Below are 24,843 nucleotides of genomic sequence, written 5' to 3' on the forward strand. Positions count from 1 at the left end.
ACTATCAATCAACAGATTCTATTTCACTTATTCTGCCCTGTTCTCATAGCTTCACAAATCCTCATTTGAAAGTGAATATTTTTCATATTATCACCGTTAACAGATCTTATATAATCTAGAGGCAGACACTCCTGGGTTGCTATTTTTTTCTGACAGACAAGGATAGTGAAGGTCTCGGGACATCTTCTAGAGAATATGGTCACAGGTGCTCCATTCAAAGTTTCTCAAACACCAAATATGTATCATCTGCATATGGATGATACATATCTGCCATGTTGTTTTTAGCTGTACAGCCTGTGGAAAATGCTAGCCTTAACAGCAGCAAGTACCATTTTCTGATTTGCAGGAGTTCTAGGATTTGCACGGATGGTGATGGTCCAGAGAGTCAGGATCATACGGCAAAGAAATTCATCCCTCTCTCCATTTTCCTCTGATAAAAGTCACTGGGCTATGCTCCTTTCATCTGCAGAAATGGGAAGAAACAATAAAAGCATTTTATACTAAGTGTTCCCACATTTAGGATAGGAAAAAATGCTTTAATTGTTCTAACAATTCTTTTTTCATGCATGCTAGTAGGTATTAAAACATACATGTATTCACTCACCTCCTGAAGCTGAGCTTCCATGAAAGCCTAGAAAGCTTTTTCCTAATAGGTTATCACAAAAATCATCAGAGGAGAGTACAGAAGGTCTAAGTTGGGTCACAGTAAAATTATCATTGCTACTTGTGGCAAGTGTTCTTTCATGTTTAAGTCAAGCCTCAATTATTTCATCCTACTTACTCTTTAGGAAGCAGAAGTTAAGCATAAATATGCTAGATGAGATCTTTTCTGAAAAACGCATGTGGGACAAAGAAGCAAAGAACCACAGATGACCCCAGAAGGAAACTGTATGAAGTCAATCAGAACAATCACCTGAGTGTGTCTTTATTTGCCAGTATACACATCATATTTGTTAGAACATTGTCACACTGGTTAATTTAAAGTTCTCTAAGCAGAAGGTTCATGACATCAACAAAGACTGTGGGGGACAGAAAGGGAATTGGGGAAACTTAGGAAATTTGTAAACAGAGCCAAAATGTGTGTGAGGGCTAGGATGCCCTTGCCAAAAATTAAAAAATATTTTTTCTTTAATGCAGACAGTGGTTCCAAAGGTTGACCAAACGTTACTATCTTCTGAACAGTGAAGTCTGGTTTTGTTTACAAGGTAATGAAATCCAAAGGAAAGTGACAACAAAAGGTTTTAAAAGTGATTTTTCCTTTTTTTTTTTTTCAAATACTTTCCAGCAATTAAATTCACATGCAGAAAGCTGATTTCACGTACAGAAAATACTTTGAAATATCCAAAGTCCTCAAACTGACAAAAATACATTTCACAGAGATAGAGTAAACAAAATACAAATCCACAGCTGCAAAGTTTCAGATATGCAAAATGACTATTTTTATGTCGTGACAGATCCAAGGTTTGAAAATATACTATAGCATGTTTCAATCAAACTAACATGGGACTGAAGTTACCTGTGCTCTACAGGTAAATACAACCAAAACCAGCTGGTGGCATTCTGGCTCTCCCCAGAAAAGGAATGGGATGTGTATGCTGAAAGTCCAGGGTTTTTTTACAGAAAGAGAACTGACAACATTAAACTGATCTCACACACTGGAAACCCTCAAGATTAATATACAGTAGCACAAAAATGATAAAAGTAGCTTTTTTCTAGGTAATAAGAAAGAAACCAAAACAACAAGTATCTGACAACACTCAACTGGAGATACTGTAGATACAATGTGACACTTAATTATAAATCCCTCTGGGGACTCAGAGTCTGACACACCATGTGCAGATCTGCACACTCATCGCCAGAGCTCCTGCTCTCACCTGATGTGGACTGAAATGCCATGAAACTTATGTCTTCATCTGGATTATAATGACATTTTCAAACCAAGTTCTCAGGCTTTAATAAGCTGCATAAACAGCTGCAAACAGTCATTTGCTCTAATTATGTTACTGTCAAAATGTAAAAAAAAAAAAAAAAAAAAAAAGGGAATTTTTTAGGGGAATTTTAATTACTGCTTATTCAGTTTAAAAAAAGGATCAAAAAAAGAAAAGCAGCTCAAGGAATACTGAAAACTGAAAAATCTGTGTGAATTCAGTCACAGGTATTAGTTAAGGGCACCAAGGTTCTGTACAGAAACAAAAGTATGAACACAAAAACAAATTCGAGAAAGGAAATAAGCACTTATACTTCACCTCTAAAACATTTAGCAAAAATGCCCTTTTTTGTGTGTGCATATAATTAGGAGCATGGTTGATAACACAACTGCAATGTACCCATTTTCTACAATCTTTGACTGATATATAAAAATAATCCTATGACTTCTGAGACAAACAGGACTTGCAAATATAACTTATTCCCGTTAAAACTGTGCTTGGTGTCTTAGATGTTTAAGGCTATACATGCATTGAAATTTAAGGAATTTCAGGTTGAAACAGTAGTTGAAAACTGTGTTATATTACAGAAGTTGTACAATGAAGGGACACTGGTAGGAAAGGTACATATGATGCAGCATCAGTCTGTTCCTGTGAGACCAGCATACACCAGGTAATTATTGTACAACATCAGGACTTCAGACACAGGAAAGCCAAATCTGTTCTTTAAGCAGCACACTTCAGATATAGGTAGAACACGGTAAACCAAGCTAATCTGACAGCACTCACTGACTGATATTTTTGTTTGTGATACGATTTTGATTAAAATGCACCAAGAAACACAACCCAAACACTTTGCTACTGATACAACAATGCACATCCAGTCAGAAAAGAGGTATTTGGAATTCTCAGCTGGGAGTCACATTTACAGAAGCCTATGTTATATTTGTTAACAGAGATCCATCATATCATTTTAGTCTTTAAGTAATTGCAAGTCCAAACATTATTTGTCCAAATAATTAGAAACAGGCTTGGTTCTTTGGTTAACACCATGTGACTTACATCAGACACAGGAATCAATTAAGAATAAACAGCCATAGGAGGAAGTTTTTGGACAAGGAGTGGGGGAGAGGAAGGAAAGGGGAAAACTTCAAATTCAAAGAAATGCACTGTGTTAAATTCAACTGCCTTTTGAAACCTCCCGGCCTAGGAATAATCAGTTTAAGACATCTCTTGGGTTGCAGTGACATTGCTTACACACCATAACTTCAGTTTCTCTACAGATTAAGTTTCATACAAAAGAAGGAAGGCACCGAGTGCATCGGTGACGTACAGGCAGTATAAAAGTATGCAAGAAAATGCTACATACTGTATATTTCATACCTTTTAGAAATGTGGTGAATGTGTGCTATCTCTATGCAATATAATGCTTCCCAAATCCAACTCCTTATATCCCAATGAAAGAATGAATTAAAATGTGGAACACATTTTAATAATCTTGCTGGTAACAGCACAATTCAGTATTTGTATTCACTAAGATCAGTTATTAGCTTATAGCCACCAGAAAAACAAGTTCAAAATCACTGAAGATCAAGGGAACTATAATCTAAAACTTTATTTTGGGACAGAGCCAGCAGCCTTTACTCATGACAGATGTTCCACTAAGAATGGAGAGGAGGCTCAGTTTTACCACTGTTATTCATGTTAATAGTGCCTTTCTCTGAGACATCCCCAGGATTAGATGGAAGTGCTTACAGGGAAAGGTCCTACACAGCATGAAAGACATCTGGTTAAACCAGGACCTGAGGAAAAGGCAGAAGGTTCAGGCCCTTAGTCATTATATTAGCACTTTTGATTGCGTTAACAGTGATATAGCTTGCTCATAGAGCATTTAATTGTACATTGTTAAATCATCTTATATAAAAATAGGTAAGAAAGCTCTGTAAGAAAGTATATATACTATATAAGGAGAAATGTCTCCTTAGAAAAAGCAAATAAAGGGAAAAATTGAATAAAAGGTTTCACTAATTACACTTTGTCATGAAAATCACATTAAAAACATTTATCGTAAACGAAACAGTACTGAGCACTAATGAACCTTGTGGTTTACTGGAAAGGACAGCAAACTAGCTGTATAGTAAAAAAAGATCATTGCTCTGTGTCCTTTTTCTGTAAATATTCCCTAATACATTCAACTGCTTAGAAATTTTCTTTAAATGTCATAATAAGCCATTTGCAAAGTCGACAATCAAAACTGGTCCAAAGCCCTGCTCCTTGCTTGTCCTATGGCCTAGAGATTACATCTCAAAGCTATGATAATGCTCCTAGTTAATTCTGCAAAATCATTCAAATTCATGCTCTGGAAATGAACCAAAAGTTAAAAAGCAATCCACTTTAGACCCTCAGCATGCAGTCAGTGTCCACGGGGTTTGCAAAACACAGAAAAATATTATGTTGATACAATGGGCAAGACTCTTGTTCCCAGATACAAGAGAGAAAAGGATGACATTAATTACATCCCTGAATGTCCATGAGGTATTCCTTCAGTGGTATGGTATTACTGCTTCTGCTCTCCTGAGTAGGGCCTTTATGCCAGCTCAACCAGTAGATGCTTCCAAGGAAATGAAATAATCCTTCTTGCTATAAGACAGCTTTGCCCTTTGTCTGGGCAGAGCTGTCTCCTGACCTTCATTCCTACAGGAGCAGTACCAGCCACTTTCCTGATCCTGGCCCATTCCTCAGCATAAGGACCACGTATCTATATCCATCCAGCAAAAGCCTGAACAGCAAAATTTGATCCAGCAAAACCTGATCCAGCATGTACCAGGCCCATCCATTACTTCAGTCACACCACATAGGAACTAAGCTTGCCAGCACTAATAATTGTGCCATATTCAGGTAGACATAATATAAGCAGATACTCGTGCATAAGATTTCTGCATAGTCTGCAGAAAGGAAGAAACCCTGCTTGAATTTAAGGAGGGGCAGTGATAAGTTCTTAAGGCTAAACTAATCCATGTCACTCTAGGACAGTTGGCACTTGCCCTACTCACCCAAGGCAAATAAAAAACCATCTACCCTCTGGAAAATACACTGGTTTAGAAGCCACACAATGTCCACAGAGACCAGCACTGCTCTGAATGCGTGAACTCCACAACTCGCATGTCACAGTTTGTCTGAGCAGGGCCCTCCGAGGGCCACAGGGCTCCAAGAGAGGAATGTGAGTCACTGTTGCTGCTACTGTAAGGAGCCATCTCTTATTTTAATGCTCTTGCTCTCAGATGACATCTCTTCGAAGTGTGTTGGTGATTCACTGACAAGGAAATGCTCCTGTGACTCTTCCCTCAAGAACTCCCATCAGAACAAAGCAGTCTGAAATCCAGCTGTGATGTACTACAAAATCTAGCAGTTGAGTTAGAGACCAAAAAACCAGAACATTCTCGATGGCTCCTTCTAACAATAAACATTGCTGAATATTCCAGTTAAAACGATCAAGATATTTAGGGACTGCTTTAACATTTTTAATAACAAGTTTTAAAACAATTTTTCAAAAGCTGAGGAAAAGAAGAAACAAAAAGAAGAGATAATGATTAAATAACAAGTTTGCGACAGTATCTGGACGTTTGGGTTTTTTTGCCTCTATTCATAACTGAAATCATATTTGAGTGTGTTGCAGGTGCCAGGCTGTACCACCCCTCTAACCCACCAATCCTATTGCTCTTCACACCTTCAGGATGAGGTCTGCTCTCCTCTTGAAGCCCGTGGGCTCCTCTCACTAACATTAATGGCAGGCAGGCATGCACATCAGTGGGAAAATTAAAAGGATGTTTACCTGTTACTGAGAATTCAGCGTCAGAAGGAAGTCAGTCTGCCTTACAACCAAGTGACAAGCCAGAATTTTAAAGACTACTATAAACAGGACAGTTTTTTTCCTCCAGAAAAGTGTCATAAATAGAGGGTTCAATACAACTCTGAGTTCAGCGAAAGGGCATTCTGTTGTTAGTTTCAAGCTGGAACAGCTCAGGCCAGAAGGCCTGCCCTCAAATCTCATTCCCTGATCTTACCCCAGACTTTTTATTAGAATTGGGATGTGTAAGAGTGATCTGTACTCAATTCCTACATGAAAATGTCTCCCTCAAAGAAGTTCTCTTCTTCTGGTTTGCTATATTAAAACTGATAGTTTGCATTTCAGAAATCTTTGGGAGTTGGAGAGGTGACACAAATTTTGCACCAGTAGCCTAAAGTACAGTATCCCTTACCTCTAAGGTCCAGTGACTGCCACAGGCAGCTTTTCAGGGCCATGGGGAGTTTGCAGCAGTGAGCCATTGGGGAGAAAAGAGAATACATCAAGAACACTGTAAACACAAATTTTAGACAAAAAAAGAATTGCTCCAAAGGTGTGAAAATGGGAAGGCACTGATGCTGACACTGCACCTGCCATCAAAAGTCTTTGAAAAATTTACAGGTAAAAGAATTTCCAGTAGTGAATAACATAACATCTTGTTTTCAGCTCAAGTATTTTCTAAATTGATAATAACATTTAGCTCCCACAAAAGAACAAATGTTCATTCCAAGGGCTCCCCAAATTTCCAAATCTAATTATTAATGAGTTTAGTTCCCTCCATTTCATTTAGAAATTGTCAAATTTCTGCCATAGCAGAGCTTACACCTTGCCTTGCTTCTGCCTTTGCAGTCAGAGCTCACTGTGCAGCTACAGCGTGGACATCTCGCATCCTGAGCATGAGGCAGCAGCACAGGGACCAAGCTTTGCATCTTCCCAGTGCTGCCCCGGTGTCCTGTGCCCCCTGGCTGAGCAGGAGCAGCAGGATGGCTCTGCTGCCTTTCTGCTCCACAGTATGGGAGACAGCGATGTCCTGCAGGTGCTGTACAACCTCTCCTCCTTGGGTGCACTGATTCCACGCTTGCCTGTCCTGCCCTTCACAGCCTTGCCCTTAACAGAAAGGAAATGACCAACTTTTTCACATTTATAATACTTCAGGACAACCTATGTGAAATGTTCTAAGCACTAAACCAAACAGATTATACAGAAAGGATGCGATACTTCAAGAAGAGAATCTGCACGAACGTCACTGTTCTACAATTATTTAAGGCTACACTGACAGGAAGCAGATTCAATTCAAGATCTGCAATTTCTACACGGTTTGCTGGCACACAGAAAAGTAACTAATTTGATACATTTTTTTCAAGTACTTACTGTACTTTTGAACAAAGGCAAACAACAAAAAGCTATCAAAAAAACCACAGCCAACTCTGGGGAAAATATAAGTGCCTCTAATTTGTTACTGATACTTTGTTCTTCAGCAATTCTCTTCCATGCTTAAAACCTAACTGAATGCACAAAACCACACTGTGTGTGCAAGCCCTTATGTAGGGTTTAAGAAACCCACAACAGACGAAGGCAGATATCAAATACAAAGGTGTAGGTTTGCATAAGCAATGAAAAACAAAATTACAAACAAATCAAATCATAAGAATAGGTTCTAGGAAGAAAAAAACCAACATGACAGCTATTGGTACTACAATTAACTCACAAAAATCCCAAGGTGAATCCAATTATTGGTGTGACTGGTTTTGCACAGCAAATCCATGTTCTACTGTGTCAAAATTAAACATTCATTTCCATTCTTTGAACATTCAGTTTCTACCCTCTGTACAGTATAAATCCAAGTAAACCACTCCTTCTTCTCTGAAGCACAAACTGGTCCCAAATACTTTAGGAAAAGTCCTAGAGAGAGATTCCTCTTCCCAAATGATCCCAACACAGAGTACCATAAATCTCTGTTGTGTCAAAATTAAGATTTCAGTGCCCTGGAAATCTAAATGGTGAAATGCAAAGCTGAAGCAATGCAATCTACAAACAGAAACCCACACCTCGACACAGTTTTGTTTAGTTTGGTTCTGTAAGAGGTTATTTGCTGCACCTTCCAAACTGACTTCTTCATTTGTTCAGTGATGATGTTAAGTATGTTCTCCACTGGAATTACCTGACCCAGTTCTTGCTGGTCAATATTGTACATTATTTTAAATAACAAAACCTGTACAAAGAGACAACCATCAAGAGACAATTTTCAGTTTTAGGAAAGAGCATCTAAATACCCACAAACAGAATAGATAAAACCACCTCCACATCCAGTGAAAAACTGCTTCACAACAGCTTCTACGTCATTGCTTCTATTATATGGAAAGCTGAAAAGATTGTGAAAATCTGAGCATTTTCCTTATGCATATTAAATTAATGCTGATTCTGTATTAAATTCCACACTCAACATTACATTTCTCAAACTGGACTAATAAAAATGACTGAGAAAGACAACCTGTATTGTATAACTGCAAGACCATTCCTGTTTAAAGAAAGTTTTTGCATTATTTATATTTAGTAAATAAAGCTTCTGTAAATGAAGCAGCAGTGCAATATCAGGAGGAAAAAAACCCAAGAACCAAAGGTCTGTAATAATGTTTAAGTCTTTAAATCAACAAAAACTGAAAGCCTGGCTCTGCAAATAAATCAGTCTAACGACACCAAATAAACCAGGATGTGGAATTACAAAATCCTTTAAAAGGGACTTAATGAAATTGTTAAATAGGGTGAGAATTTGAGAACCATGTGAAATATCTTTATTACAGCACACGCACCATCCCCAGTCTCACTGTACTTGACTGTCTGTATGCCCCAAAGCCAGGATTGTTCAAAGGTATTATAAAGGAATTCAAGAGGAACACATCTGTCCTAATGAGAACACTTGAGACTAACACTAATTGTCTCAACAAAATCCAACACTTTACTCTTCTACCCACCAAGGGCTACAACAGTTAGTGAGGTCTCATATTAGTAAGATATTATCACCATTTATAAGAAAAAACAAAATTGCTTGTTTTCTTTACAGGAACAATTAAAATTAAACAAAACTTGTAATTACAAGCAAAAAGAATATTTAAATTGGGAGGCTTTTTAAAAATACATTTACTCAGTAATTTATAATTTTAGTAATATGAATTGGATTCAGCAGTCAATAAATTAGTGTGAGTCCAGCTAAAGGCTTTGGGACAAATAGGAACCTCAGAAGCACTGATATTTCCTCAATTTTGGTGGATGCCAGGAGTGCTTATCTGGTGATACTGCAGCTTCTCAACTGCATCATTAATAAGCTGTGTTTCCCAACCTGAACATAAGCAAAGCAAACTTCTATTTTGTGTGTGAACATTCGTTCAATTGCTGGCAAATCACTAGAAAAATAACTTACTGATGTTCTCTTCTTCAAGAAGAAAGGTAAAAGCCCCTGGTCTGCTCTCTACTTCCAACAAACAGCATATGGTAATGCCTAACACAGCTCACAAGAGACCCAAATGGATACCTGTCTCAAGCAAAGCCACAGTATTTTGCATTCATCCAGAGTAGTTCAACTGCTGCTACTTCCTTCACAGTCCTTCAACCTAACTTCCAACTGCTGACATTTTAAAGAAACCTCTATCCATTTGTTTAATGAAAATATATTTTAGTAAAGTCGTGCTCTATGAGCTTCCTACATTGGAATACACGAGTAGAGGAAGTGCTTTCAACAGAAAGTTACATAGTCTTACAGTACAACCTGTCTAAGGAGTTTTGGAAGGGACCAAACGAATGGTCTGGTCTCTTTGGATTAGGCAGAAGTACAGGCAAGAGGGAAAACCCCAATTTTTGCCATATATAGAGCTCGTTCCTGTCACAGACTGAAGAAACATTAGTTTGATGTCACAAAGTTCACCTGATGCCCAAATGCCAGTATTTTCCAAACTGACTGCATATCAAAAAATGAAAACTTACTTTACCAAGCTCCTGGAAAGAAACTCAGTGCAAAACAACAGTATATTTCTATTTGCTGTATTATTAAGTGTTATTTCACCAGTGGTTTTTCTGGTTTTTTGCTTTTGCTTTACAGACCATTAACTTTTTCTGAAAGTGCAAACTATTGACCTTTAATCTGAATGCAGGCTGGTCAGAAGCTACAGTATTAAAGCAATACAAAAGGTACACAAGGAGGAGCTTACATTAATTTGGAGAACCTCGCACAAAATGTTTCTGAATTGAAAACCACAAAACAAACCCAAACAAATACAGCATCAGGTGGATGGGGAAGGGACCGCTATCGTATCTGTGTACAGCAAGGATCCTCTGACACCAAGGAAGTTCATGACACCAAGTGAACACTCTGTATTAAATCCCACCATTTTGCAGGTTGTGCATCCTTTCCGATGGAATGTTGACCGCAATTTCCATTTTTTTACTGCCACAACGAATCTGCTGATTGCGACCAGGGATGATCATCTTCCCGGGAGAACAAGCTCCCTCAGAACCACGGCTGCACTTTCTACCATCCATTAGGATTCCAGCAGAGTATGCCATCTACAGACTTGCTGTCCTTTAGATTCCTTCATTTCAGTCCAGTGGTTGAGTTCATCTTCTCCTGAGCTGTTGAGACCCAAGGAAATCCAGCCTATCATCTCTTTCCGCTTCATGCTGCGCTTGTTGTACACGGAGAGTATGAGCGTCACGTCCGAGAGCTGGAACAGCGCCACCTGGAAAACGAACGTCTCCTTGTACACCGGGTTGGGCTGCCCTCGGCGGATGGAAGTTTTGCACTTGGACATCTCCTGCCCCATCGAGTTCAGCAGTGTTAACTTAACATATGTATCTACAAAAGAAGTCACATGGTGGAACGTCAGAGAGCTTGGAGCCAAAGATTTGGAGAATGTGGTATTTACAGAGAACAAGGATATGGTGTATACCAGGATGGCTGAACACATGGAGAGATGACGAGTAAACAAAATGTTACCAACACACCAACAAATAAACTAGCTCCAGCACTATGTACATGGGTTAAGTTAAAGGTATACCTCATAATCCTCTTCCTATTGACCCCCCCTTGTTTAGTCTAAAAAAAACTTAAATTGCATTAACACTTAGCAAGCTCCAACTAGCCACAACACTGTAAGCATACCACTGAAATTTCAAAGAGTATGGATAAACAAGGTGCAATAAAGGAAATTAATGAAGAGGGGAAAAAATGATGTCAAAATGCAGCAATGATATCAAAACAGCCAGGATAAAATGCTTAAGAATAATCTCTGCATGGATGTGGTTCTCATTTTGGGCTTTTCAGTTTTATTTATCTTGAAAACCAAAATGTAACAAAGTGCATTCAAAGATGGCAGTTTACACAATAAAAAAACCCCCTACTATTTCCTACATTCATGAAGGAATACATTTACTGCATGTTTTAAGAAAAGCAAGGTTTTGCATAATTCAAGATGATTGTTCAAAAAGTAGCTTGTATGGTGCTTTTAAGAATACATTTAAGAAGCTGATGCAAGTAATGTAGCAAGTGCACATTATGTGTTAGGATTTGGGTATAAACCCTTATTTTTAAATATCTATTTTCATTGGACCAAAAGCACCAAACCATGCTCCTGCAGAAGGATGCACATTTCATGCAGTTAACTAATGATAGGAAATATGAAATTGTAAAAACAATCTCATATTTAATTTTTATTCCTATCTTTTCATATTAATAGATAATATGGATAACTAATGGATCAATTAAAGGTTGGAGTTTATGTTAAAAAAACCACATTGAGTACTTTCACTTTGCAGGTACACTGAAACCCCAACATCCATAATCAGAGATAAATGCAACTTTTGCACTAAAGAGTGCCACAAAAAATAAACATATACTTTTATAAACTGGCATGGTAGGCAGCTGTGGATATTTTACTGCTGGCAGGATTCTTTTGCATGAAAAAGACAACATCCAATTAGTTTCCACAGGAACTCACCTCGGATTATATAAACCTGTCCACCTATCAAGTGTTTTAGACAACAGAACAGTCCGTCTGACAACAGGGGGTGGAAAGCAGTAAAAGAAATAATGACCAGATGTCAATAGTTGGGTGAGAGAGGATCAAAGGTTAAAGTTTAAGAGGAAACACTACTCACTGGAGTGGAAGAACATGAAACCTTAGCAGCATAGATCAGAAAAAGGACTGAACAAAAGGATTGTTAGGTAAAATTTGATGAAATGGAAATTTTGTGCAGTTTTTGTGTAATCTTTAACAAAAATTATATTGCTTACTTAATGGGTTCTCTTAGGACTAATAGACACTGGATTCTAAGCCACACTTACCATAGCAAGAATACTGCAAATGATTAAGTTACAGCAGATTGGGTAAAAATCACTACATCCTTATCAAACCTTATGCTTTTTCATGCAAACTCCAGCATATTTAGAAAAACTGCACATTAAAGTAATTAAACTTCATATATTAAAAACAATAAAATGAAAAATAATTGAACTGAAAACCAAGCTGGTTTTGCCCTTAGCTTTTCTAGTTACAGATATTTGATTGTAATACTTCAGTTCTTGAGTAGTGATGAACTGGGGCACAAGAACGACTCTGATGTAATCTCTAAAAAGAGCTGAGGATCACTTATATCTAAAATTCAGCAATGGGTTTCTACTAAGGATGTAAAGACCTTGCTTATTAAAATCCACATATTTATGGATTTAATGTGTGTGTGCATGCATATACACACATGCATTTAATATGCAAAAGCTCATACCCTGTTTCAACTAAACCTCAAGGAAAACCGAGAAGCATCTTTTTCTCAGGCAAAATATTAACTGTCACACAGAGAAACAAAGAAGACACATCCACTGTTACTGCCTGCAGGATTTGGCCCATTTGCCTGTACTCAATTGCTAAATGAGTTACTATGTAATATAAATATGCAGTAGAGGAGCATGCACTAGTAGAGAAGTAGAAATTTAGTATTCAGTTCATATTTGCTGCAGAAGCACTTCACAAAAAATCCTAAGTTCCCAAGCTCTAGACTACAGAAACGTGGGAAAGAGTAATTGCTTCCATTTCTGTCACAGTTCCTATACACATGAATGAAAACTGTACTCTTCATATACTTTGCAGCACTTCTCAGGATTCTGGACCACTGACAGTCCAAACAACAAATGTGAACAGGACATTACACTCCATCACCATCACCCTATGGGCCTTAGTTTTCATTTTGTAGAAATGATGGCACAGATTGAGGCTGGCAGATGTCCATGATGTATGCAACAGGGAGTTAGGATATGGCAGTGGCACAGACCTGGGTCCAGGAGTTTAAAAGGTGCCACCACTGCTGGGGGCAGGGGAGGGGGATGGCACGAAACAGCCCAAAGGGGAAATTTAGATTCCACAATATTCTGTGCATGGTTTTACCAGACCCAGAAAGTTCATTAGTTTCCAGCTTTCTAGAAACAACAGAACTCTGAACTCAGATTTGCCCTAACAGAACTGGACTGTTGTTATTACGAATATCAAATCTTCCCCCTATCCTTCACAGGGACAAAAGGTAGCATGGAAGCTCTTCCCTCCAACAAGGTTAGACAGAACATGGTTTTACAGGGCTACGTGCCATGCTCTATGCTCCTTTCTTGCAATCTGAAACAGATTTGACCCCAGTGACACACAACTGTTAGCTGCACAGCATGGGACCACTGAGCACATTTTTGGAATTAACATACTGGGGAATGAGCATTTCTGTTTTCAAAACAAGTACTAAACCCCTCCTACCCAGCATACTCTAAATATGGAACAAAAACTGGCCATCTCTGAGACTCCAGAAAGATAAGCATCTGGTTTTGCTTTAAGGGAACAGGTGATCTCTTCTCTCCCTTTAATTTCTTCCCACACTCCAGTGTCCTTGGACCTCTTTGGCTTCCTCCATCTGTTTCTACACTTCATCCCCAAATAGGTGACTTTGGGGCAGCTGCCCAATTATATAAAAGTATTAGAGATTCATCTATTGCCTTCCCTCTCTGGCCATGTTAGCAAAGTCTGGCTCCATCAGTGTGAAAAGTATAGAAAAAGCAGAGCAGAGTAAGGTGAGCCAACTGTGAATAGAACAAACATGGGTCAAGAAAATGAGAAAGAGGAGAGAGCATCAGTATCAACTCTGGCTCACTTCCTAAACTCTGAAGATAAACTGAGATGTGCAAACCACTTACAAAATGTTGGCAGTCTAACACATAATCCAGTAGCAGATAATCTGCTAGTGCCATACTAATCTGGGGCTTAAAACCAGAAAGAGTAGCTAAAACCTGAGCCTCCTGACAAAATCAAAAGGAACAGGTAGGTATTTCTTATTAACATTTACATAAATCAGACACACCATCCTAAAAACAATAAAAATCCTTGAAAAAAAAAGAAAAAGAAAAGAAGTTTGTTATTGAACTTTCTCAAGCTATATCAAAGAGCTAGAGACAGTAATAACATTCTCTCCCTGTGACATTCCATCTGGCTCCACTTAAGAAGTATATAAAGTTCACAGATATTTCAGACATGTATTTTTCTACAAATGCTTGAAGACACAATTCAAGTCCTTTCTGATGGTGAACATTCCTCCTGTACAGTAAATATGCCAAAGGCCTCGAGTGATTGCTCCTTGTCTTTACTGACATTCCCAAATTACATATATTACCACATATATACAGGCACATAGGCAATTAAAGACTGCAGCATCAACCCCTCCAGGAACAGCAATAACTGTTCAGAATGTTTATATTAATATTAACTGGCATGTACTTTCTCTTTAAACACTGACTTTTTTATTCTTGGCCTGTGATGTGAGGCATTAGTAATTTAGCAATTAATCATTATGATAAAGGTAATTTATTAGTCAGTCATCATGAAAAATTAAAACAGGCTTGTCAACTTACAATTAATATTTTGAATTTTAGATTTTTGCTATTTCCCAACTGACTAGAAATATAAAACATGAAACAGATTAGTTGATGATTGCTCTATTTCATTTTGATTGGGTAAGACTAAGTGATAAGATTGAAGTCCTTGCTACTGAGAGCCCCACCAGTACAGAAGCATTAGGATGAAAAAAGATTTTCACTCACTGGGTGGTCTGTTCGCTGCCAAGTTTTTGAAGTGGCTGCCTTTTATCACTTCTGCTGATAATCTTCCAGTTGTAGCATTATAGAGAAGGCCAATGAGGATTTCTGGAGCTGAGCCATGTACCAGAGACTGACAAGAGGAGGTACTTTCACTGCAGGACACTTCTGACATGCTCATTTGAGAGTCACAACCCTATAAAACAGATTAAAAGTTCTGTGTGTCGTATGGAACGATGTTACTGGGAAGTCAATTTTTAGAATAATGCATAGAAAATTCTGAAAGCAACTTAGTCACAATAACAAGTTCCATTCAATCACCCAATATGAAATGTACATTTTTAATATAGGCTTAATTTGCACATGTTAGACATAACAATCAAATGGTCTGAAATTAAAGCCATTATTAGGTGCTTCATGATTAAGGAGAAATAACAGCAGAAGATGAAGAACAGCCTTTATGATCCCTATTTACTTCAATTTCTAAGGTAAGACCTGTAATATAATTTGTCAGCATCCTGGAAAACATTAAACCTTGGATCTTTTACTTTCCAAAAAATGGAGAACACCAGTGGAACCTTGAAGATAATAAAATTCTTATTCATCCTTTGTACAGGTTATTCTCTAGCCTGAGAATTTATGAGTAGCAAAATTACAGAACACATGCAATTAGAAAAATGCACTCTGCCTAGCATAAATTAGCTGACAAGGAATTTAACTTGATCCAGGGACACAGAACTGCAATAGTCCCATTGCCTTGGGTGGGAAAGGAAGAATGCCATCCAAAGCTCAAGAAGCAATGCTTTAATTTCCACCTGAAAGCTTCCAAAAAATTTAGATCTTTCATGCATTCTCACGACATCACCTCTTTAACGGGAGTTTCTATGACTAATTTTTATCATTTAAACTCCTCATTATTGGCATTAAAAACAGGGAAAAATACACTTTGTTTATGCTGCCATACTAATCACACCACAGTTGTTCCTATTCTCATTTGCACTAGCATGTAAGAGTGGTACCACAGAAAACAAAAAACTGGATGGCAGGTAGCCAATAGAATGACAATGTAACTTGGTAACTGAGGAGAGACTTTTGAATTATCAGCACATTCCTTTATGATTCTCTCACAAGAAGTGTAAATGGGGTCCACAGATTGTTCAAATATGCCCTGACTTATTTGGGAACCTGGCATCACTCTTCCAAGGAGTCATGATGATATTGTGAAGCTGATTCTTCCAGATTCCAAATGTCTCTATCATTTCCAACAACAGCTGACACGGGCATAAGATCAGACCTAAAACCTAAATAGCACAAATCCTCATCAAGATAAATGTTAACTTTACAAGTTCCTTTACAAGTAACTTCAGCTGACATATAAAGCCCACATGTATTATAGAATCTCAAATTATAGAAGACATGATACCTACAATAATATCCCTTTTATTGACATTTTAACTATTTCTTTTCAACAAAACATTTCCCGAAAGTCTAGCAGAAGTTTCAAGTAGCAATCCAGTTCCTCATTAATAAACATTAACTGTTGTTAGCAAATGTATTCTTACTACTGAAGAAGGACCTCAACAAATTTCTCTGACTTCCCTCCCCAAGCTGCAAATTCAGAATTTGAAGTCTTTGGTTATTTCTCCAAAAGCTCTTTAGTCAGTGGCAAGAATAAATCTCAAACTGCTTGCAAATTGTTAATTGCTGAAAATTAGTTACAAGTATACATTCATTCTCTGATTCTTGTCATTCATAGAACAGGAAACTTTTGATTCCTAACTTCAAGAGAAGGAACAAAATGGAAAGTTTAAAAAAAAGATGACTTGATTCAGTCACAGTATACATTGCACACTTGAAAGCCTCAGCCTGTCACAACTGCAGCTTTAAGTTAAGCTTTCTGGTCTTTTAAAATTGTAAGACACTATCCCCATGGTGCTTATTCACCTTATTATTTTTTGAGCCAGGAATTTTAGCACAGTCTACCTGACACTCTTCAAAGCTTAGGTTTCAAATTTGATTGAGCTCACAAAAAATGCTCACAAAAAAAAAAAAAAAAAAAAAAAAAAAAAAAAAAAAAAAAAAGATGTAACACAAAGAAGGCAGCTGGGTAACATTGTCCCCAAATCCTACAGGGGCTTTGGGATGCTGAGAGAAGGTGATGATGGTGCCTTTTCCTAACTGGGATTTATTTGTACAGTTTACTGATGTCCTAAGAGGAACTTAGAAACCAGTTTATGACAGAGTCAAACTCACTGCAATGGGTATCAGAGTAAGGTTTAGTCTGTTAGAAACAGTGAATACTAAATGAGTGACTACTGAGTGGAAATGAGTCCTGAAGTACCAGGAAAGAGAAGACAAGAAGCTTCTGCGTAGTATAATAGAGAAGGAGGAAAACAACTGAAAACTTCAATGTGTGGTATTCCAAAGCTACACAAGCAGGGGCTAGAAATACCATTCCTTTACAGAAGAATCCTTAGTAGATAAGAGAGAGACAAGACTGCCTTTTTCAAGGTAAAGCAAAAGGATCTCACCAGCTGAATGGTGGGGTGAGAAGACCAAGGTGATGCTTCAGAACTCTAAATGGACAGAAATGCAACTAAATGACTGTACCTTAGAAGTGTTGCACAGAAAGAACTGGTACATGTAAGCTAGATGAAAATCTGGAGAGCATCTAACTTAAATATTCTGCTACAATATTTTCTAAACCAAAATATTTTTGCAGGTTTGAGAAAAAAAAAAAAAAAGAATGTTGCTTAATCCTTATTTTATAATAAACTTGTGGATCTCCTTCCTACAAAACTGTGGGGACACAGACAAGACATTAAAATAAAGCAATGAATTCACTAAAGGAAAAATCTAAACAGCACTTTGTTTTCCCTTTCACTCTAAAATAACTTCAATTCATTTTCTTTCATGCTGACCCACATAGATTAAAAAAATACTCTGCTTTTTAGTTATAAACTGGAAAATCTAATACAAGAGAAAGTGAAATGTTAAGAAGGAAAACGAAGCAGATTAGAAGACAGAGTGATGTTACTGGGTAAAAAAAATTAAACAACATTAACCAAAGTATACTTTCTGTGGCTATAACAAGGAAGAAAACAGAGGATTTAGGGATAGCCCTGTGGAAAAGGGGAGAGCAAGATTGCATTTTGTCAGTTTTCTTTTAAAAGAAAACAAAAATTTTATGAGGAAGAGAAGAAAGAATCAGGAATCGTAAGAGAAAGTTGAGATCAACTGGGCTCAGATCAACAACTAAAGAAAGACTTTCCACTGCAGGGCAAAGTTACAAGCAGAGATACCAAGTACTATTAGATGACTTCTCACAAGTATTTTCTCCAGCACAGAGTTTACTGTTCACATTGTGAAAACCAGTCATTGTTTTAGGAAGATATTCCATGAGAACGACATCTGTGGGTAAGTAACCCTACTTTGTGCTAAGCCATTTGCTGCACTAGAACTGGAAAGAACAGCTTTACTAAAGTTTCTGTTTAGAGGAGTTTTTCTGTTTACACAAGTCAGAATTCTAGAAAAGCACTGACAAACTCATCAAGAAAAAGAGCCAGACAAGAAGTTACGCTTTTACCTGCTCAAAATATAACCTTCAAAATCAAGGGTCAAATTGTAAAATATTAACACTGAAATTGCTCATTGGTACAACATGAATATAGATGGAGCTCCAATGACAACATTACAGTGCAACCAGATGCTTTTCACCTCCATGCAGGTCTGCATTCAATCTGTCTGTAAAGCTATCCGTAGCCCACTTTGCCAATGCTGCTTCCTGAGGGAAACTTAAGATTCAGACCAAAAGTTCCTATTTGTTTGAAATAATGTCTTTGTAAGTTTATTTTCATAAAGCTTCCCTCTCATCCTCTATAAACACTGGGTGTAATTTAACAAGCAAGGAAAAGAAGGACTAAGGTTCCATAAGAGCAAAGGCTTTTCAAGGTCAGTGAAGGACCAGAAGAGCTTAGTGAGAAGTGTCACAAAACTTTCTATGTGGATTTTTAAGAACTTAGATGAACAGTCAAAGTGTTACTGATCTGCCCACAGTGCAAGAAACTGTCTCTTGAGGTTGTCTCCAGGATATTAATACTAAATCCTGACCCTTTTTTGTCAATTTAGCTATAAATACATTATTAACAGTAAGCACTGCAAGAAAAAAATGGTGAAGTCTAGTCCAAATATTTGGTTCATATATTTGTCTTACTACAGTATATAAAAAATGTTCACCTTTTGAATTTTCTAACACAAAGCTGAGTGCAAAGGACCTTAACCTTTCCCATATACACCACAGGATGGTACTTTGTAATAAAGTTAGTCTGATTTTATTTGATCAACACTTACAAGAGTCGCTGCTTTCCACTGGATTGTAAAAGTAGTATGTGTCATATTCTACAAAAACTTAATTACTAATTCTCCAAACTATTGTCCTTGATGACTTCTTTGCATATATTATCCGGGGAAGAGACATTACTTCTTAATAAATATATAATAAAAAACATTCCCATTAAGCAGGCTTTGTATTTCCTACGTTCACATTGTACAAAAGTTGGCATTTAAAAAAAGAACACTCTTTTCTCCCCCTCATACCACATGAGGGGACATGAACACATAGAATGCATGATGTCAGACCCTGAGAAGCATTTTCAATAGCGTTTTTCTCTCCCCTCTTACAACATAGAGAATCATCTATTTGCATCCATGGTAATATATGTAAAACATATTTATTTGTCTTCCTTCCCCACAATTCCATGGAAACACAGTATTTGTTACTTACATATTCATTTCCTACTGTTATTTTTCTATACCCTCAAGTTCTGCTTATAAATTCTGCTCTTAAGCCAACTGGAGTTAATGACATGGAATAAGGTGGCCATGCTCTCAAGGCAGTTAAAAGTTCATTTTCCTCAATGCACAGGTTACAATCATGTCTCTGTAGGCTTACGAAACAAGAGCATCTGACTCTTTTGGCTTTTCAAAATATACACAGAAGAGATGAAACCTTGCTGACAATCCTTCAGCAACAAAAATCTGATTCACAGCATGTTACTTGTCAAAATGTCTCTCTCCAATTTTAAATGTTAATGTTATACCACTAATGTCTTAAAAAACTTTTTTGCACATTACTTTTTCTACTTCTAGATCAATACAGCTGAGAGGTTAGGGAAGAAAATGTGAATCCTAGCAGGCAAGGGGGGCCCTCAATCCAACAGTTTTTAGATGAAAGCATTCATCTCTCTCAATCACCATCCTAGGGTTGAACCCTGAATCTCCCATTCCCTTCTGAGCTTGCTGAGGTGAGGAGAGCACCCAAGCCCCACAGGGGCTCCAGACCAGCTCTCAAGAAGAGAAAACCAAACCTAGGGGCTCCACATCCTTCATTAGTGGCTTCAGCACCACATACTTATCACGTGCCAAAGCTAAAATGCTGTTGAAAACATTTCAAGATCATTCCTGGGAAAGAGAACTTAAACCACCTGATGAACTCAGCCCTGAAAATGAAGGGATGCAAAATAATTAGGAATCTCAAAGGTTAAAGCCAGCTGTCCTGTACTGTAAAATTAGGAGAACACACAGCTATCAGTATTTTGCTTTAAATTTATAACCTGAACTTGCAAACATTGAAACATATAGTTTTAAGCATCTGACAAAGATTCAAGTTTAGGAAAGTATCATTATCTATGACAGGTAATTATTTGGGTTTTTGCTTAATAGCTTCCTTGAAGCATGTTCCAATTAAGTATAATGTGCATTTTTATTCATGTACTTAACACTTTACAGCATTACTAAGTCAACTTAAATCACAAACATGAAACTAAATAGTATAATGATCTTTCCATTATGCAACTTGATCTTAGAGAAAAAAAACATTTATTTTGGGTAAAATGGTGTGCTTTAAATATTACCAGGACTTCCTCATCAAAAATTCCAATTTTAGCAAATAAATCCACTCAACAGCAATGGTATTCAAATCAAATATGGATTGTTTTGATTATTAAATACTATTAATGTAGTTGAAAATCATTATATGAAATGATAATATTCCCATTTCTCATCAAAAGCTTCTGCTCTACCCCATTTTTTACTCTTAAGAGAGAAACATTTCTGGATGCAGAATTCTAAAAACCACACCATTTTCACACAGATGGAATACGAAAAACTGAGATCAAATTAAAACTATTTGATGCACTATATTCAAAGGACTAAAACCTTAAAAATTCTATGCACAGCTTTTATTTACCATAGACACAACAACAAGCTTCCTAAGATACAATATGATAATACAGAAATTTTAATTTCAAAATAATTTATAATAATTTGTTAAAAAAAAAATAAAATCTTTGTGGGATTTCTAGAAAGAATACTGTATTGATAAAGAAAGGCATGTTTTCAAATTTAAGATAATACAATTTAGCAGTAATATTTAAATAATAAAATTAAATATATATATTCTTAATAATGACAAATCAACACTCAACTTTCCTGAAAGATTCTGAACAAGTTTGAGAGATTTCTGTGTTGTTTTTCCTCTCTCATGAGAATTTGCTGTTAGTACTTTGTGCCTAAAATTTTTTTAACTTGTCAGCTCTGCAGAACAAAACATTAATTTTCTACTGAAAGGGAAACATTTTAAGGTTTCTGTAACTTCTATTGGTCTGTATTGAAATAACACCCTTGGCAGATGACAAAAGGTCACCTGGTTGTTCCACAGACATAATGGGCTTGAAATTTGCAGCGCAAACCCAAGCAGCAGTTGGAGGAAGCAATTGGAAATGAACCTACAATGGAATTTACAGCATTGGCAAAAGTACTGTTTTTCACTGCAGAAATCTAGCAGCTTTTTATACAGCCATGGGCCTGGGGAGGAAAAGAGGCAAGAGGACTTTTATTACTGAATTCTGTTTTCTGTGATAAGACAGGTACATAAAGAAACCTTCAAGCACTAAAAGCTGTTAGATATTTGTGTTAGCAATTTAGGTAAGAACATCTGACACAAAATGCAGACATTTTACCTGCATTCCTGATGAAGCTACACTAACAGCTCCCACCCAGATCCACTCACACATCCCCCTTCCCTTTACTCCCAGTTAAATATGTAAGAGCATGGAGATGTTACTGTAGGACAGCTTCCAACACCACAGACTTCTTTAAATGACAATGCTCTGTCCAGCTGGATTGAGTCTATTCTCACTGGGGAGATCAACGGCAAATAATTTCATTTTTCTCTTGATTACACCCTTTCAGTCTGGGAAAAGAGAACGATTCAGCAATCAAACAGTAAGCACAATTTATGAGTAGTCAATCTATGGATTAGTATTTGATTGCATAAACATATATGCAATAATTTTTCACAATTTTTCATTATGCAATAATGAACAAACCCATATCACTAACTGTACGTTTAGAATGTATTTGTCAGGTGAACTCTTTGTGATTAACAATTGCTAGTGGTGCCCTTTTGATTTGCTGAGGTCACCTTTAATCTCATGATCAGAGGACCACCAGGTGTTTCCAGTCAGAAGGGATCTGCTTCAGTTCTAAGAGCTACCTACACAAAAAAAAGAAAGGGAAAAGATAAACTGGATTCTCCTGGGGCCAGCTGACAGCTGATTAAGCCCAACAGAAAGACAGGAGCTGTGAAAGACTCAGCTCAAGGTCAAATGATATAAAGGGCAAACCTGACAAGAATAAAACTAAAAAGATCCCTTGCTAAGGGCACCCTGTGAACAGAAATGCTTATCTAATGCCAAATACAAGCTGCTTGAATGTACAAAAGAAGTGATTACCTGAAGATCCTCAAGTCGGAAATGAATAATGATAATGAAGAAGATTTATGTTACACTGTAAAGCCCACCAGAGTAATATGAAGAATCATCCAGCAAATAAATCAAAAACTAATTCAAAAGTTCCACAACCACATGCATTATGAATTTGCAGACTAGGTGACTTCATCTGTTCTTGCAAAATCTCTGATTAGGACTTCCCTCAATGAAAATTAAAAGAAGGAAAATGGTGCACATGCGTTTGCTGAAGGGTGCTCAAAATGGCCAACAGAACCAATTCTCTGCTTCTGTGAGAAGATATTTGTGTGTACATATATATGCAAACAAGAAGAGTCAAAATTATAAGAAAACAAAATATTTGGGAAATTCAGCACCTCTAAGGGGAACCAGAAATTTCACTTGGGTTGATAAGTTAAAAAAATCACCCTCAACTGAAAGAGTTGCTGGAGAAAGGTTTAAGCAGCAGCTCATAGTCTTCAAAAGTGGAAATGTCATGCAAGGGACAACCCTGGCGATCTTTACTTTTACGTTCTGAACTTTCACTTCTGGGAATTGTACAGTATGATTATTTTCCTTACTGCTCTTAGAAATCACAGTCCAGGTTGGGACACCATACTTTTACAACAGAGAATGATATAATCTCACAGTTACCTCATGTTTTTAGCTTTATGTGTTGATAATTTTTCTCTATTTTATTTCTTTAAAGATGATCAAAACAAGACATAGAATCCTAGACAATATGTTTGCCACTAATGGACTGGCTTTTCTGACTAACTCACAGTAATCCTCTTGAGCAATACTCTTAATCTAGAACAGTCATTCACAGCTTGTCATTTGACTGGAGGCACTTTAGAGGCTAAAAAGCATCATCGTACATTCAAAATAGTAATACCACACCTGAAACATAGCTTCCATAATTTGCAAATATCAAAGACTGTAGGGATCAAATTGAGTAAGTAACTTCTTTGAAGCAACTCATTAATTGAAGGCAAAGCAGGCCTGTTTTTAAATTGTTATTTCACTCTGCGTGACCAAGTGATGATTTTGATGTCTAGATGAAATACTGACTTCCAAAAATTCTCTCCGTATCCTGCAATTCAGGGTTATGGTAATAGATCTGGTATCCCATGGAAGAACTTTCCTCCCATCTGTATCAGCAAGGGAGTTGAAAGTCAATGTTTTTTACCCCCAGCCACAACACCAAGAAGACAGTGACTGCTGCTTGCTGGTACTGCCATGCAATGTTACACGAGCAGCCAAACACAGGGGGAATGCTTTGTTTGTACTGCCAAGTTCTCCTGCAGCCTCACTAACATCATCACCATCTTCCAGACACCTAAGAACTTTATTCAAGCTTACAGCAAGAGTCATCTTTCTTATTGTATCAAAGGATCAATTCTGATTTTCTGCATATTACTACCACTAACTCAGATGAATTGAGTAAGTTACTCCTGGGACAAAATCTGCTCAGGGTTTAAATATAATTGTCCCTACTTTGATGGACATAATTTATACAAGCTAACCAAGAGCATTTATATATTATCACATAGGAAGTCTTCATTTTAGGTAGAATTCCAGTTAAAATACTAAGAACAAAATATTTTGTCTTTTTGTTTCTTCCCTGGACAAGTCTTAGTCATTTCTCTTATTAGCAGCCTAAAGTATCATACTGGTATCTAATAAAGCTCTGTTTATACATATGAATTTTAGCATTTAGCCTTCCAAATACAATCCTGGATAGATCACGCTGTAAGAACACAGTAGTAAGGTCACTAGTAGTGACTCTTCTTTGTTTGCACAAAACCTGACAGCTTGACTCTATAATGGACAGGAATACCCAAAAGAGAAATGCCACTCTGAAAGCCTTTATTCCTGAAAAGTTTATGAGCTGATAAACATTACAAGGAATACTCAAGACATGCCACACATAAAGGCCAACATGAAATAAAGGCCTTAATCACAGTGCATAAACCAGTGCACACTAAATGATTAACCACTCTCCTCATAGTGGACAGTGCATGTGTGTGCATGTGCAAGAATGAGCATTTTTATACACTGCGTACATAATTGCCATCTCTCAAAAAAACTAATTAAAATAATTATCCAGACACTCTGGATCTTTATAGTAAAGATGTACAAAATAATCTTTTAAACACCTATGACTGCCTACACTGT

The 24,843-nt window shown here is 37.1% G+C and overlaps 1 protein-coding gene across 3 annotated transcripts in view; it reads right to left on the bottom strand.

Moving 5' to 3' along the window:
• Positions 1–891: 891 nt before the first annotated feature.
• SYT14 (synaptotagmin 14) overlaps positions 892–24,843 on the bottom strand; it is an 88,207-nt gene continuing 64,255 nt past the window's right edge. For all 3 annotated transcript variants that reach the window (XM_059841117.1, XM_059841116.1, XM_059841115.1), the window contains 2 exons: positions 14,885–15,074; positions 892–10,615 (listed from right to left, as the gene is read on the bottom strand). In XM_059841117.1, coding sequence (XP_059697100.1) covers positions 10,302–10,615; positions 14,885–15,074 — 504 coding nt within the window. In that variant the 3' untranslated portion in view covers positions 892–10,301. The remainder of the gene's footprint in view (positions 10,616–14,884; positions 15,075–24,843) is intronic.

The sequence above is a fragment of the Haemorhous mexicanus genome, chromosome 3 (assembly GCF_027477595.1).
Source record: "Haemorhous mexicanus isolate bHaeMex1 chromosome 3, bHaeMex1.pri, whole genome shotgun sequence".
Taxonomy (NCBI): Eukaryota; Metazoa; Chordata; class Aves; order Passeriformes; family Fringillidae; genus Haemorhous; species Haemorhous mexicanus.